Source organism: Siphateles boraxobius, unplaced genomic scaffold, assembly GCF_051911475.1.
Source record: "Siphateles boraxobius isolate OS27281-9 unplaced genomic scaffold, OSU_SipBor_1 41, whole genome shotgun sequence".
Classification (NCBI taxonomy): domain Eukaryota; kingdom Metazoa; phylum Chordata; class Actinopteri; order Cypriniformes; family Leuciscidae; genus Siphateles; species Siphateles boraxobius.
In genome coordinates this window covers 16,901,011-16,917,447 of record NW_027509042.1, presented here as the reverse complement: position 1 = coordinate 16,917,447, position 16,437 = coordinate 16,901,011, and the positions used below count along the sequence as shown (strand labels likewise).

General features: G+C 38.9%; 1 protein-coding gene across 1 annotated transcript in view; it reads right to left on the bottom strand.

Annotated features, from left to right (window-relative positions):
• raver2 (ribonucleoprotein, PTB-binding 2) overlaps positions 1-16,437 on the bottom strand; it is a 92,438-nt gene that overhangs the window by 24,487 nt on the left and 51,514 nt on the right. Inside the window, exon 6 of the mRNA XM_077198705.1 lies at positions 6,105-6,296. Coding sequence (XP_077054820.1) covers positions 6,105-6,296 — 192 coding nt within the window. The remainder of the gene's footprint in view (positions 1-6,104; positions 6,297-16,437) is intronic.

Sequence of the window (16,437 nt, the reverse complement as noted above, 5' to 3'; positions counted from 1 at the left end):
TCAGTATTCTTTATAGGGTTAAGATGTTTTTTCTTCAGTTTTTTTAGTTTCCTTTTCATATCTGATGTCTTGTCAAATGTTTATCTGGAATGTTTATGTCCAAGTGGCGAGTGATCATGTGTGACCGTGTGTATTTGTTGGCATGGGGGAGACGCTTGCAGGCCAAAGAGTAAGATTAAATTCTGAAAGATTGTAATGTAAATCAGTCAGATCAAACTATTTACATAAAATGCATATAAATATCAGTTGTCACTCTATATATTCCCCAAAAACCTTAGTAAGATGATATTTAAATGCTTACTTTATGATCAAAGCTCTCGAGGTTTTATTATGGGGGGCAAAACATACACACAGCAATGCAATGATGACTGGGAGATAAACAATAAACGCTCCTCAGAAGCCTCACATTTTAAAATGATTTTTTCTAATTTGCTTAGTAATATTTTGAAATATTACTGACAACATAAGTTATTTTTTGTTTACTTTAGAAAAATCAGTAGTTTTCATAGCAAAAAGATACATGTAGCATGACCTGAAGAACATTTAAGAATTACAGTATACTAAAAGGCCCTTTACTTGATAAAAAAACTAGTAAAACTATCAATCAGACGACAAAAGGCATGTAGCAGATTGTGTACAACAGGTTTTCTGATCATCTCTATAATTTAGAGGCTTTAGAAATGTATCAAATAATATGCGTATCAAACACATGGTTCAGTATTCTTTATAGGGTTAAGATGTTTTTTCTTCAGTTTTTTTAGTTTCCTTTTCATATCTGATGTCTTGTCAAATGTTTATCTGGAATGTTTATGTCCAAGTGGCGAGTGATCATGTGTGACCGTGTGTATTTGTTGGCATGGGGGAGACGCTTGCAGACATGCGGAACCCCTGATTAGATCTCTGGTGTCTGCTAGAGGTGTGGATCCATACCAACACACTCCAACTCCATCTGCTGACTACTACTCCCCCACCCACACAAACTTGTGCACATACACACACACACTGTGGTGCTTTCATACTGGAACGGGTGAAGCCAAGGATGTAATAACAAGAATAAGAGGACATCTACGTAATAATTTAAGAATCAGGGGAACATGGTGGTGGTGGTGGCCTTGGGTGAAGCAGCAGATGGGTGGAGTATTTGGGAAGAGGGAGTGAAGAGACAGTTGGCCTATCTCTTTATAAGGATGACAAAAGCAGAGCCGTGTCCCATCATGCCCCCTGCCTAGAGCTTCAGAGATGGATTAGCAGAACGCTCTGCTTCCAAAGAGCCATAAACTACAGCTCAAATACTCTATTTTCCACACCATTAGAAAATGTATTGAATCCATAAACACTAAAACAAAAACATCAGTTGGTTTATACTAGTCTAAAGTTTTCTCAAATTTGAGTTGACAGTACTGACAGCACAGATATAAAAATAAAGCAAATATTATGAAATAAGAGATCAGATAGTGTATAAAGCACTAATTCTTCACCAATTCAGCACATTTTAGAGGTATAATACAAAATAGTTAGGGATGCACTTTCGATACCAAAACTGCCACCACACATTTGGATTAAAACTAAATAGTGCACGTAAGTAGTTTCCTACATCATTACAGAAAAATATCAAGTGATAAATGTATCGCTGCACTGGAAAAGCTTATAATTTATAAGTCCTATTTTATAAGATAAAATAGGACAGAATGATAATAATAACTAATATGGAAAATCACATTTAAACAATACATTTTAACAGACATTATTATGCATGAAAATGACTATGATGCTAAGTAATATTTACAGTGGGGGAAATACTTATTTGATCCCCTGCTGATTTTGTAAATTCGCCCACTTACAAAGTAATGAAGGGTGCTTCATTTTTATGGTAGGTTTATTTTAACGGATAGAGACAGAATATCAACCACAAAATCCAGAAAAACACAATATATAAAGGTTGTAAATTGATTAGCATTTGATCGAGTGAAATAAGTATTTAATCCCCAACCAACCAGCAAGAATTCTGCCTCCCACAGATTGTTTATGTGCCTACAGAGCACAGATTAGTCCCGTCACTTTAAGAAGGTACTCCTAATGCCAGCTCGTAATGTGTACAAAAGAGACCAGTCCACAGAATCTGTATCTTCCATTCCATCCTCTCCACCATCATGAGCAAGACCAAAGAACTGTCAGAAGACATCAGGGACAAGATTGAAGACCTGCACAAGGCTGGAATGGCCAACAAGAAAATATGCCTTTGGGCTATGGAAATGGAAGAAATACAAAATAACCATCAATCGCCCTTGGTCTGTAGCTCCATGCAAGATCTTGTCTCGTGAGGTAAGGATAATCATAAGAAAGGTGAGGGATCAGCCCAGAACTATACGGGAGGAGCTTGTTAATGATCTCTAGGCAGTTGGGACCACAGTCACCAAGCAAACAATTGGTAACACACTACGCCGCAATAGATTGAAATCCTGCAGCGCCCGCAAGGTCCCCTTGCTCAAGAAGGCACATGTTCAAGCCCGTCTGAAGTTTGACAATGAAGATCTAATGATTCAGATGAAGGCTTGGGAGGAAGTGCTGTGGTCAGATGAGACCAAAATTTTGCTCTTTGGCATCAACTCACCGTGTTTGGAGGAAGAGAAATGCTGACTATGACCCAAAGAACACCAACCCTGAGGTCAAGCACGGAGGTGGAAACATTATACTTTTGGGCTGTTTCTCTGGTAAAGGTACAGGACGACTTCACCGTATTGAGGGGGTGATGGACGGGTTGCACAAGTTGCAAAAAAAAAAAAAAAAAAAAAAAAAAAAAAATATATATATATATATATATATATATATATATATATATATATATATATATATATATATATATATATAATACAGACATCAATATCAGCATGTTCCAAAAATGAAAGTATCGGTATCATACTTTTTCTGGAAAAAAGTGGGACATCCCTAAAATTACTTAATATAAAGTAATATAATATGTACAAATTTTAATTATATTTGATAAATTAATCATTATAATTTATAATTGTATAAAATAATTAGAATTTTAAATTACAATGTAAAAAGCTATGTAAAAATGTTTTTAAAAATCTGACTTGTATAAGAAAATATGTTAACAAAGAACATAGACTGCGTATATTGAAAAAACAACATCTGCTAGATTATCAACACTGTAAATGGGTTTTTATCTTTAGATCACTTATATTAGTGTTTTTTTTTCCATTTCAACTCCTACCCCACCATACCCCTCACCCCTATTTCATTTCAAGTTTCCACCTGATAAGCACCCAGAACAAACTCTATTTCAATTCACGCTCAAATGACAATATCTGAGGCTCAGCGGAGTCATTGAACATGACTGATATAACACCAGTAGGCACATATCTTAACCTGATATATAACCACGTATCTTTCGTATGAGCTCCCGGAGCACTAACCAGTCAGGAAGACAAGTGCAGACACCTGCTAGTCCCCAAGCAAGTGTAAAAATTATATGACTACACTCACACACAAAAGCAATGGCTCGTCTGACTGAAGGGAAAGCTTGTGCCCTCACAGTCTGTGTATGAGTGGGTAGGCAGGTCTCAGAGACAGACAGAGTACAGAGATGCCTGTGGCTCGGATGGGTGGACTTCTTGAGAAATGTCAGCTTGCATTTGCTCTATTTGGCTTGATATTTTTCAGAGGAAAAAGGAGAAGTAAGGGAAAGAGTGGAGGAGAAAGAGAAAGGAGAGAGGAGAGGAGACAAAAAGCATTGCTTTAAAGACCCCATGAAATCAAATAGAAGTTTGTGGCTTTCGGTTCATATTTGTTAACTTTGAAGTCATCTATATGCTTTTATACTCCTAAAAGTTGATCAAATTTCCAAAAAATATGAATTTGTATATATTTAAATTCTTCACTGGAAAAATAGACCAAAAATATTGATGACTTGCACACAGGAACGTATACAAAATGTTGTACAATAAAATTATCTAGAACGAAAATGTCCCCACTATTGGCTTAAAAGGCTATTGACTATTTTAGAAAAAGGAAGGATAAGATCTTTGATATGTTCTACTTCATTTTTCTGTTTCATTAGGACATGTCCAGCATAATAACGTGGATACACAAATTGTTTTCATAAAAAAATGTCATGGGGTCCTTAAACATATTCCATCTTTAAAAAATAACCAAAAATCCACTTCTTTCTCTACTCTGCATATCTCCTCTGCTCTAGCTTGTTTCTAATCAAGCTTTCTAATATATGTGGCATTGTATACGGAGAATCTGTGACAAATTGCTTATGCTCCTCTACTGAAAGTCACTTTGGATAAAAGCTCCTGTATAATGTAAAATATAAAAAGATAATGGTAGTCAGATATTTTATTATCCACTAGAAGCGGAAAGCTGAACAATGAAATCAATCAATGTTCGGATGTAGCAAACTGCTCTGCCAACAATATTCTGAGTTCTGCAGAATTAAGTCTCACATTCAAAATGAAATGTTACATTTGAAATGCCAGACAAAAAAATCTACGTTCTAACAAAACATCAATGATAACCACTATCTGACATATGAAGGAACATGACAGAGTGATTTTGTGTATGTAGGCTGGGCTGTATTCAGTTGAGCTAAAATAAAGTAAAATATGGCCTGTGAATAATCTTGTCACATAGACAGCACAAAAAAAGATGCTAAATACTACTAATAAAATGCAACCAACCATAATATATATATATATATATATATTGCAATATCTTGTGTTGCATATAAAGTTTGAGGTTTTGTAAAGAAATGAATAGTATTATTCAGCAGACACATTAAAGTGCCAGCAAAGACTTTTACATTGTTAAAAAATTTTTTTAAATAAATGCTGTTTTTTTGAACTTTTCATTCATCACGAATCCTGAAAAAAAATCGAATCAAACACAAACTTTTAAATGGTAGTGTACGTATATATTAAATGTTTTGATAAAATACTGTATAACACATGATTATACGTGAACTTGGATGACAAAACCAGTCTTATGGTTCCTTTTTTTGAAATTGAGATTTATACATCAGATGAAAGCTGAATAAATAAGCTTTCCATTGATGTATGGTTTGTTAGGATAGGACAATATATGGCCGAGATACAACTATTTGAAAATCTGGAATCTGAGGTTGCAGAAAAATCGAAACATTGAGAAAATTGCCTTTAAAGTTGTCCATTTATGTTCGCGATTGTGCTGCATTCACTCACAAAAATAAATGTTTTATACATTTACGGATGGAAATTTACAAAATATCTTCATGGAACATGATCTTTACTTATTATCCTAATGATTTTTGGCATAAAAGAAAAATTGATAATTTTGACCCATACAATGACTATTCATTGTATGGCTATTCCCACAAATATACCTGTACTACTTAAGACTGGTTTTGTGATCCAGGGTCACATATATATATATATATATATATATATATATATTAAAACAAATCTTTTTGAGACTTTATTAAGAACAAGGAGGGAATTTAGAGCTCAAGTTGAATCTCTTTATACAGAAAGCTAAATACTTTATGCTTACTTTTTTGCTAGCTTTACTTTTATCTTACTCGAGGATTATACAAAAATGTTAACCAGACTGCATTAAACACATATTCACCAGCAGCAGAAAAATAAACATGGTTTGTGTCTACCACAATGTGTATTGTGTAGTGAATTATTGGGTGCTGAGAGCAAGAAACCAACAAAATTAAAGAAAAGTTTAGAAACCAAACACTCAAACTATAATCTGAGTCCCGAAACAAAACCATTGTGTTGAATGACATCAGTTATTCATCAGTATCTTCAGGACTGTTTTGTTTTAGACAGAATGCTGGTTTATGTGGATCTGTCCAGCGTGATGAAAATAGCCCTGTGGTTTATTTCAGGCCTCGGAAATGCAGCGGAGGTCTAGAGATGTCTGAAACAGCAGGGTATGTATGAATACTGTAATTAAACTGTCACCACTGCAGTTTCACACATGCATGTGTGTGCGTTAATGCTTCTGCATCGATGAGTGGGAAACGCTCTCGTTGCTTGCTGTGACGGTAAAGACAATGGCACATGTCCCCTGTGATTGTGCGCGTCACTCACCACACCCTGAGCAGCGATGAGGGCGGCGAGAGTGCTGCGTCCAGAGGTTCCTGGGGGACAGAGAGACAGGCGTATCTCCTGACCCTGGATCAGCTGTCTGTCCATCTCCAGCAGCATGGCTTCAGCCTGCTCTGCCGTCTCATACTCCACAACAGCGAAACCCCGCACTGGACTTCCCTCATCCTGAGCCAGCTACAACACACAAACACACACACTGTGTTTAGAGATCAACAAATCTTGCCAAAGGCATGTGATTTTGGTACATCATTACAATCCAATTTTATAATAATCTCCCAGTTCTTGCGTTGCATGATTATTTTATGAAACCATAAAATTAACAATTTCATTCATTTTCATTAAAATTCTCAACTGGAAGCAAAATGTATTTGCAGAAATGAGATCTCAGCACTGCTGAGTTGTGCAGAGCCTTAGGAACCCACTGATTTGTGACTTCTGGTTTTGATTTGTGAGCTGCCTGCAGCTAAAAGATGTGGTTAATGATTGTGACATCTGACATGAGATATAAAACCCCACTGCATACTAAGCACTACTTTGATATTAGAACGGAAATTGCGTTTTAATTATTGAGTATTTTTCCTTGTGGCAAACATGGTTATTTCATTCTGTGGGGTCCAAATATCTGGGATCACAAATGGTATATATATATATATGCTGTTGTTTTGAACTTTTTATTCATCAAGCATCCTGAAAAATAATCGAATCAAACACAAACTTTTGAATGGAACTCAAGTTGAATCTCTTTATCATGAACAGAAAGCTAAATACTATTATGCTTACTTTTTTGCTTGCTTTACTTTTATCTTACTCGAGGATTATACAAAAGTGTGAACCAGACTGAATTAAGTGAAGTGAAGTGACGGCCAAGTATGGTAACCCATACTTGGAATTTGACCTCTGCATTTAACCCATCCAATTAAGTGCACACACATTAGGAGCAGAGTAGTGAGTAGTGAACACACACACACTGCAAACGTGGATACACACACCCGGAGCAGCGGGCAGCCTTGAGTGGCGCCCGGGGAGCGATTGGGGGTTAGGTGCCTTGCTCAAGGACACCTCAGTCATATTCCTACCGGTACTGGAATCAAACCAGCAACCTTTGGGTCACCAGTCCAACTCTGTTACCATTAGGCCATGACTGCCCCCAAAAAACATATTCATGGTTTGTGTCTACCACAATGTGTATTATGTAGTGAATTATTGGGTGCTGAGAGCAAGAAACCAACAAAATTAAAGAAAAGTTTAGAAACCAAACACTCAAACTATAATCTGAGTCCCGAAGCAAAACCATTGTATTGTTGTATTGAAGAACATCAGTTAACGCTCACAAATTATATAAGTATATATTATATTATTAGCATGTTATTATTATAGTATTATCTGTGCAAAAATTTTCAAATATGCTTATTTGATTAGTGACCTAGAAATGCAGTAGAATATCAAATTGTTTTATTTAACTATAATTTAACTATAATTACTATCCTAAAAACACTGTAAAAAGTGTGTAAATCAAGCAGCATATCACTGGATGTTGTGACGTCTTTTGTCGAGTCAGTGAGAAAAGTTGCATTGCAAGGTTAATCAAAAACAGAGATGACAAAATGTCATAATTTTTAATAATCCAGCCGTGTCCAGATCTGAAACTAGACTCTGTCTGTGGGAGAATGTGCTGTGTTCAAGTCAACACCTTGTTTATAGTTGTTTTGTTTTTTTCATGACTCTGGATGTGGTGAAAAGAAGTCTGACTTTGGTCATATTTTCTGCTGCCTTTAAAAAAAATACTATGTGTTAAATATTTACAGAATAACCTTTATCACTTACAACCTCTCTAACATGCAATGCCTCCAAAATGTACATGGTCACTTAAGCCATGCTTTAAGATGCATGATTTCCATCGCATTAGGTAACAAAATATTAGTGACCACTGTACTCAGCAGGCAATTTTGCAATTAAAAGATGTCTAATAGCGGTCCAAACACAGCCCTGATGTCTAGGCTAAAACAAGGCAAAATTTGGGCCGTCAGTGAAAATTTAATAGACGTCTAACTCTTAACCATAGCCCAAGAATAGACTAGTCATCATCAATTAGATAACATGTCAAAGAAATGAAACCAAACACCTTGTAATCACTGTTGACTTTGCTTACATGATGGAATATCACACGTCTCGCAAGTTATTTTGGCAAAAACGACATGTAACCAAATTCAAGGTTATTTTGGCTAGAAGTGGGTTACTCATAGCCGAACTATATGGGGTCTATTGTTAACCTAGACGGTGAAATGAAGGCTATTGCTTGCTGGGTACCTGAGATGCACATTAAATCAAATTGCAAGCAAGAGTATTTAACGATAAAGTGATTCACCATAAAAACTTGCACATGCACATAAGCTTACTTGCAAATATGCTAAAGACTCTCTAATTCCCAGCACAATTACAAGGTAGTGTTTTTGAATCTCACAATCCTTATGAGGAACCACACAGGGAATCAAGAACATTCACAAGGTGAGCTTGAGTAAACACAAACTCTCCAGATGTGTTGTGAGGTGTTGCCTTTCATCTATGTGCGTCATTTCGTCGAATTGGCCACAAGGGAGTACAGCGACACCTCATCAAAACATCTCCACCGACTGCCAGGGACTGATCAGTGGAAAGAACAGCCTCCTCTACTTCTCCTTCATCACATACAGCTTAAAGCTAAGTGGATACCATGGCTTATAAAAAAATCTGGATCATGTTCATTATATATTTTGTGCCGATCAGTCTTTTTCTCAGTCAATTCGGTTCATTATTCAGAACAATGACTCCTGTGCTCTATTATGATTCACCAACTGATTCATTACAAAGAATCTCACTAGTCAAGTGATTTGTTCACCTTTTATGCGGTTCATTTCTTTTATCTGTGCAGTTAGCGACGAGAGATCAATAGAACATTGTGTTAACTAGTTTAATGCCAATATATTACATATTTTGTGCCACATATTCTCTTTATCATCACAAGCAATTCACAAGTTCACAACTCCTGAATAGCTGTGCAGTAAACAGGGATTTACAGCCTTCCTACAGAAAGAGAGATGAACATAGATGGAGGGATGAGGAAAAAAAGGATGAAGGTTGAATCGAGGGGGTTGGAAGAAACTGATCAGCTATTGGCAGCTACTGGGATGGAAATGAGAACCCTGAGGGAACATAGATGGAGGAAATAGAGAATATGAGAGAGAGAGAGAGAGAGAGAGAGAGAGAGAGAGAGAGAGAGAGAGAGAGAGAGAGAGAGAGAGAGAGAGAGAGAGAGAGGAAAAGGAGTTCTGGAGGGGGAGTGAATGAATGAACAGATAATGTGAGAGTGACAGAAGAAGAGGGAAAATATAGAGCGCAGAAGAAAAGACAGGATGTTGAGAGAACGTGAGATGAAGATGGGCTGATTAAAGGACAGACAGAAAAGATTGGCATAAAGGATGATAGAAGCAAAAAGGAAACACACAGTCAGATTCAATGTGGGATCTTATACATGTATATGTGCACAGACACACACACACACACATAGTACAATGGTGGTGAGAGGAAACCATGAATCTGTAATGCATGCGTACTAGTGTGGCCTGGATATTTCTTTCACACTGACTCACACACACACACGGCATACGTCCTTGGCAGTAATAATAAGTGGTGCGGTATGTCTCGGAGGAACCGGGGCTTATCTGTGCCAGTTATAATGCAGTCAGGACAGTGTATGTAAAAGCCTAAATATAGAGAAGCAAAAGCATTCGTCGTTTGGAAGAGTGTCAAACATTTGTGTGTGTGTGTGTCCGTTTGAACACTTTGGTGAATGCACACCATTCCCAGAATCTCTTCCCAGAGGTACATTTTACTGCTCTTCTATAGCTCAGCAGTTTTATTGGCAGCAGTTACGTTTCATTTAAATATCAATAGATATTTTATCTAAAATTTCTTTAAAATAATATAGCCAAGAGCAGAAAACATGGTTGAAGGTTGAAGCTCATGTGTGAACATGATCCAAATAGTCAAAAGAATAAATCCAGTGGATGTTTTTGGGAACAAACATCTAGAGTTTGTGAAAATTTAAATAAACTTACATTAAAGTGGCACCTAGAGTTGAAGGGGTGTGTAATTGCCTGATTAGTGGGTGGCTCCATCCCACCAAATCAGTGTCTCTGTTATGTGGGTTTTAATACCCAAATAAATGTAGAAGAATACAATAAAGGAAGAAAATGAGAAAATTGTTGCCATTCAGTAAGAACAGAGCTTTAAAATGAATGTGCACTGATGCAGATAAATTGTCCTTGGAAGAATTTGATGAGAAACCAATAAGTTAACAGAAGACAATTATTTTCTTGTTATAGCTGATTTCCTCTATTATAAGAAAGCACTCTTTACAATATGCTTCAACAAATAGTACTATAAAGAGACAAATTTTTCCATATTAAGCTCATGATAAGGTATATTTTTGACCAATGCGATACATCCTTTAAAAAATCCTTTATATCGACCAATAACGACTAATTTTTCTTTTTTTACAGGCTTCCTGTTTCATGTACCTGCTCTCACACACACACACACATGGAATATGAAAAACATACATTTAGAGGCGTAGAATAAAAAAAAAGTAAACTATCGCCATCGAGGGTTCTTATCCCAGCCAAAGACACCACACAGTCAGACTAGCAAAATCAAACAGTAAGTAGATGCGTGTCTTTGTATATAGTGACAAGCTTCAGTGTGACAAATGAGAGCATAAAATAATTTCAATAAACCTGCTGAGATGCACTATTTGAACTGCTCTCTCTCTCGGCTCAAACTGATTCTGTCACAAGTCTGTATTCTGGAGGGCACTTGACACAAATCTAATACAATAATGATCCATGAATTTCCTCAGTTCGGCCTTGTATCTAAAAACACATTCCTAGACAGGAAGGAGAGAGTGGTCAGGCAATCTGTATGTATGGGAGTAGTCACACCCACTGAGACGTTACTGACCTCAGGCCAGGGAAATCAATAAAGCAACCACCTCCAACAAACAATATACCCTAAAACCATAAAACACTCCATCAAAGGCAAATATTGTGCCTGAACGTCTACATGGCGTGTTCCCTCTGGCTCGGACATGGTCTATTTCCTGTTATAAATGGTTGACCTTTGAGAGATATACAGATACTCCAGTGGGATTCGGGGAAAGTGGGAGCAGTGGGCAGTATGAATGAAAGAATAATGTCAAGGCACTGGCAAAGTACAAAAAATTCAGCCCTATGTAACCTATGTAAGGCATAAGATCTTTTTGCAAAAATAACAAGAAGTTTTTTGTTTTTTTAAGAAGAAAACTGGAATGTCTCTTGACCATACAAAACTTGTGGTCTAGCCTAGATAATGTCTAAATAATCTCTGGGGTCCCCAGTGACCTCCTTAAACTGCCCAAAGTCAAAAGAGTCCACCTCAATAAGAATAACAACAGTGATACTAGGCCTGTTCGCACCAAGACGAATGTAGAGCAGTGTTATTTTAGAATCATAATAAATCGTTATAGTTTTTAATAATATTTTGAATTCATTTTTATTTTTATATTTTGTTTTCATTTGAATTTTAGTTAAAGATTTAGTCATTTTGTTGTGTACATAAAGTTACACTAAATGAAAATGTATGTCTCGTCAATTCACTGAAATAAAATACGTTTTTTTTATAATTTCACTCCCTTAAATCACTGAACTGTGTGTGTACAGAACAGGATTAAGCACAAAACAGTGAATTAACCAAATTTAGCTGCAGTGTGTACGTGACCATAGATAAATAAGTTGAAGTTTAAGTACTAAAATTACTACAACAATAACTGATATAAAAATAAACGAAATATTTAAAATAACAAACATATAAAACATAAAAACTAGTGCTTTCAAATAGATTAATCGATTAAATTTTGCTTCTATAATGTGTGTGTATATATTATTATATTTCTATATGTATATTATATATACTGTATGTGTGTGTGTGTGTGTGTGTGTGTGTGTGTGTGTGTGTGTGTGTGTGTGTGTGTGTGTGTGTGTGTGTGTGTGTTATGATTTCCATTACACGAGAGTAGATGTTAAAACTTCATGCTGATTTGTACTCAGCTTTCGCCAAGATAAGCACCAACTAAGACGTAGCTTTACAGTAACCTATGCTTCTCCATTCATTTACGCTTCTTTCCAAATGGTGATGTGAATCTCCTTCTGTCTGGTGTTAATAGCTGCAGTGTATTTACACACACAACGGCTGCAACCACAGTGCGGTCCCCTCATGACAACCGTCTGGATTGAGCAGAGTAGGTGACATCTCTAGGGTCTTCAAGTGGGCACCTTCCGTCCTCAGTGTTTCGTCGACTAGCCCACGACACCTCAAGAGGGCTCGACAGTGACTCTGGCATCCCAGAGTAACCCCCCTCCGTCCCCAACTCAACTCAGCCCAGCTTACTGACCTTTACATCCCTCCTGCTGCTGAGGCTGCTCCTTTGACCTAACCACAATCTCTCATAACTTCTCCACAACCGGACCATACACGCCAACCCGTTTGACTAAGGCTGTCGACCCCCATTGCGGACGTTAAAGCGGTAGTGGCAACGGTTACGTGTGGCATACTACCGCAAAACACAATATCTATCCAAACACCAATTCTCATTCACGCAAAATACACAGGAACGTAATATCTGTAATTACTATGCAAACTATACAAATAAACCAACAGACTCATCAAATTTTCAAGAATCTTTCGAAACCGTAGCATGGCGGCCTGTACACAGCCAGCCAGACTCTTTCCGTCTCAACCACAGCCAGTTGCTGCTCCTCTCTGCTGCTTCAGATAAGTTCTTTACTGTGCGATGCAACTCTTGGCCACTGAATCCGACGTCTCTGAGGAACCGGGTTGTGGAGTGTGCCACAAATCCTCGACAACCCACTTCCACTGGATAAACCCGGACTCTCCATCCTCGCTGTTCTGCTTCAGTGGCCAGATGAGCATACCGCAGTTTCTTCCTCTCATATGCCTCATCTCTGGCATCCTCCCATGGCACTGTTAACTCTATCAGTTGAACAATGCGTGCTGATCCAGACCACAAAACAATATCTGGTCGGAGGTTAGTGGTGGCAATCTCAGGTGGAAAAATAAGCCGTTGATCAAGATCAGCCAGCATTTTCCAGTCCCTAGCAGCTTCCAGTTGTCCTGAGCAAGAATTGGTTTTAACACCTTTTCTTGGTGGTTGCTCGCCTGGGCGGAGGAATATTGTCTTCTGAGTGTAATGTTTTGCTAGAACAGGTGGCAACTTATTGGTCATGTTACGCCTGTCTTCCAATGCTAAAGCCAAACATCAGAGTACTTGGTCATGGCGCCACGTAAACAGACCCTGGCTAAGAGCCACCTTACATCCTGTCAAAATGTGCCTTAATGTGGCAGGTGATGAACACAAAGGACAAGAGGGATCCTCTCCTACCCAGAGGTTTAGGTTCTGTGGTGATGGGAGAACATCATATGTTGATCTGATAAGGAAACTGATCCTACTCTCTTCCATTGACCAAAGGTCTTGCCAGCCCATCTTGCGTTGTTCCACACTGTCCCATCTCATCCACTCTCCCAGCTTGGCCTGGGAAATGGCCTTTATACAACTCATCCTCTCCTCCTGCTTTCACACCTCGTTGACTACGAGCTTCCTACTTTGAGCTGGGGCTGCCTTGTGCCATTTAGGAGGAGCTAAACTGAGCCCAAAACCCCCTCTTCCATGCTGTACCTGCCCCACGATATCACCAATTTGAAGGGCAGCCTTCGCCTCTTCCACAGATTTCTTTGCTGACCACTTTCTACCAGTTTTTAACACAGGTGCTGCCTCCCTTACACATTTGTCGCGTGACTAAGGTCATTTCCAGTCTGACCTTGGCGCACTTAAACTCCTCGGTTAAAGCAGAGACTGGCAGCTGCAATATTCCTTTACTATAAAGTACCACTCTGCTGAGGCAGCGTGAAACTCCCAACCATTTCCTGATATATGAATTTATTAACAATTCCAGCTTATCCACTGTTGTCAAAGAAACCTTGCACACAGTCAGTGGCCACAGCAACCTCGGCAGTAGACCAAACTGAAAGCACCAGAGTTTTAGTTTCCCTGGTAGAGCGCAGCTGTTTATGCTCTTCAACCCTTCCACTGCTTGTCATCTAACTTCTCCCACTCAAACTGTGTCCTTTAGATCCCCATTGTACCATCTCCCAAGACTTCTCAGAAACTGTTGGTATTGCCTCACCATTAATGAAGAATGTTTTATCTACCACCTTGCCTTTAATTATCGAGATGCTCCTTGATTTAGAGGGCTTAAACTGCATTCGTGCGCATTCAATGTTATCGGTTAACTTACCCAATAACCGATTAGTGCAGGCTACTGTTGTAGTCATGGTTGTCATGTCATCCATGTATGCTCTGATTGGTGGTAGTCGCATCCCAGAAGCCAAGCGCTCTCCTCCTACTACCCATTTTGATGCCCTAATGATTACTTCCATTGCCATGGTAAAAGCCAGTGGAGAAATTGTGCATCCTGCCATTATTCCAACCTCTAAGCATTGCCATGTAGTGCTGAATTCTGGAGTTGAGAAACTAAATTGCAAATCTCCAAAATAGGCTTTCACTAAATTTGTTATCGACATCGGTACCCTGAAAAAATCAAATGCTGCCCAAAGAAGCTCATGTGGCACTGAACCATATGCATTAGCCAAATCCAGGAATGTCACATGGAGCTCCTTCCTCTCCTTTTTAGCTGATTGAATTCGTTGCCAGATAACATTGATGTGTTCTAAGCATCCTGTGAACCCTGGAATACCCGTTTTTTGAACTGAAGTGTCAATGAAGCCATTCTTTAATAGGTAGGTTGACTATGGGGGGGTTGAGTAGGCACAGGCTCGTGGGTACCCCCCGTCCTGTGAGGGGCGATGGGGGTATGTGGCGAACAGGACGACCGAGGGACGTGAGAGAACGGCGCGAGGCCGGTGGTGCGATTGCTAATGAGCAACACCTGTGAAGCACACCGGTCTCTCACGGAGGAGCGGAAGCATACAGGAGGAGCGACGACGTTCATGATCGAGAAAGGAACAGGCCTGTGTTTTAGTTGTGTTGTGTTTTGTTTTTGTATTTTATTTTAGCCAGCAATCGTCCGCGAGGGGCTGCTGGCAGTTATATTTATTTTCGGTAGCCAGCAGTCGTCCGCGAGGGGCTGCTGGCGGGTATTTTGTTTTATTTTAAATAAAGTTGTTCGCCGGTTGTTCGCCTCCTTCCCTGAACATTGCTACAGGGATGTTTGACAGAATTGACATAGGCTCATGCCTTTTTGCATCTGAAAGTGAAAGTGAAAGTGACACGTGATGGCCAAGTATGGTAACCCATACTTGGAATTTGACCTCTGCATTTAACCCATCCAAGTAAGTGCACACACATTAGGAGCAGATCTGTATGCGTTGCCTCCAAATATCTCTCTAGCTCAACCCTAGATGCTTTTAAAGTGCCATTCTTCTCACTGGTGAATAACTACTTTACGAATTTGAATGTGTCTTTATAGAAATTAGCCCTCGCAAGCTCCTTTTTACCGTAGGTGCTCAGCTCTGCGTAATGTTGCAAGCTTATCTTTTATGGCCCTTTGTAAGAGTCCCTCCTTCTGACCTTGCTCTGCTCTTTTCCATTGCTTCCTCAGCTGCCTCCTTTCTCTAACTAACCCTTCAATTTTCTGCTGCCGTCTAGACATTCCAGGAGTAGTTTGTACTTTTTCCTTCCTTTTTTCCACACCAAACCTCTCACTTCCATATGCGTAAATGATGTCCCCAAATTTATCCAGCTTCTTTTCAACTGTACCAGTTAATCTTTCCAATGCAAAGCATAGATCTGTGTTTAGCGTGTCCCATGCAGTTTTCTCACAAATACTTGGCCATCTAACTCCAGGCCTATGCCCGTTGAGGTTCTTTTCTCTCTTTTGCTGGTTAATCTGACCGGGTTCACAAGTATCAATGTGTTCATCACTAACTGTGCAAACCCTCCTCTCCTCTATGACAGGGGTGCTGATATCCTGCGAACTGTGGTTTGCTTCCTGTCACTGGATTTAATCTGACTGATTTGACTGACTTCGTAAGAAGTACTGATCAATGCGAGGCCCTTGTCCCTTCTCTCTAAAGCATTTCATTTTCCCTTGATGAATCTTTAAACCCCTGACCGTTGTCGCCTTGCTCCAGCCACAGACACAAGCTTGGAGTTCAATGACTTTGCTAACTGCAGATCCTGAACTAGTCTTTTGTGAATTACTCTCCA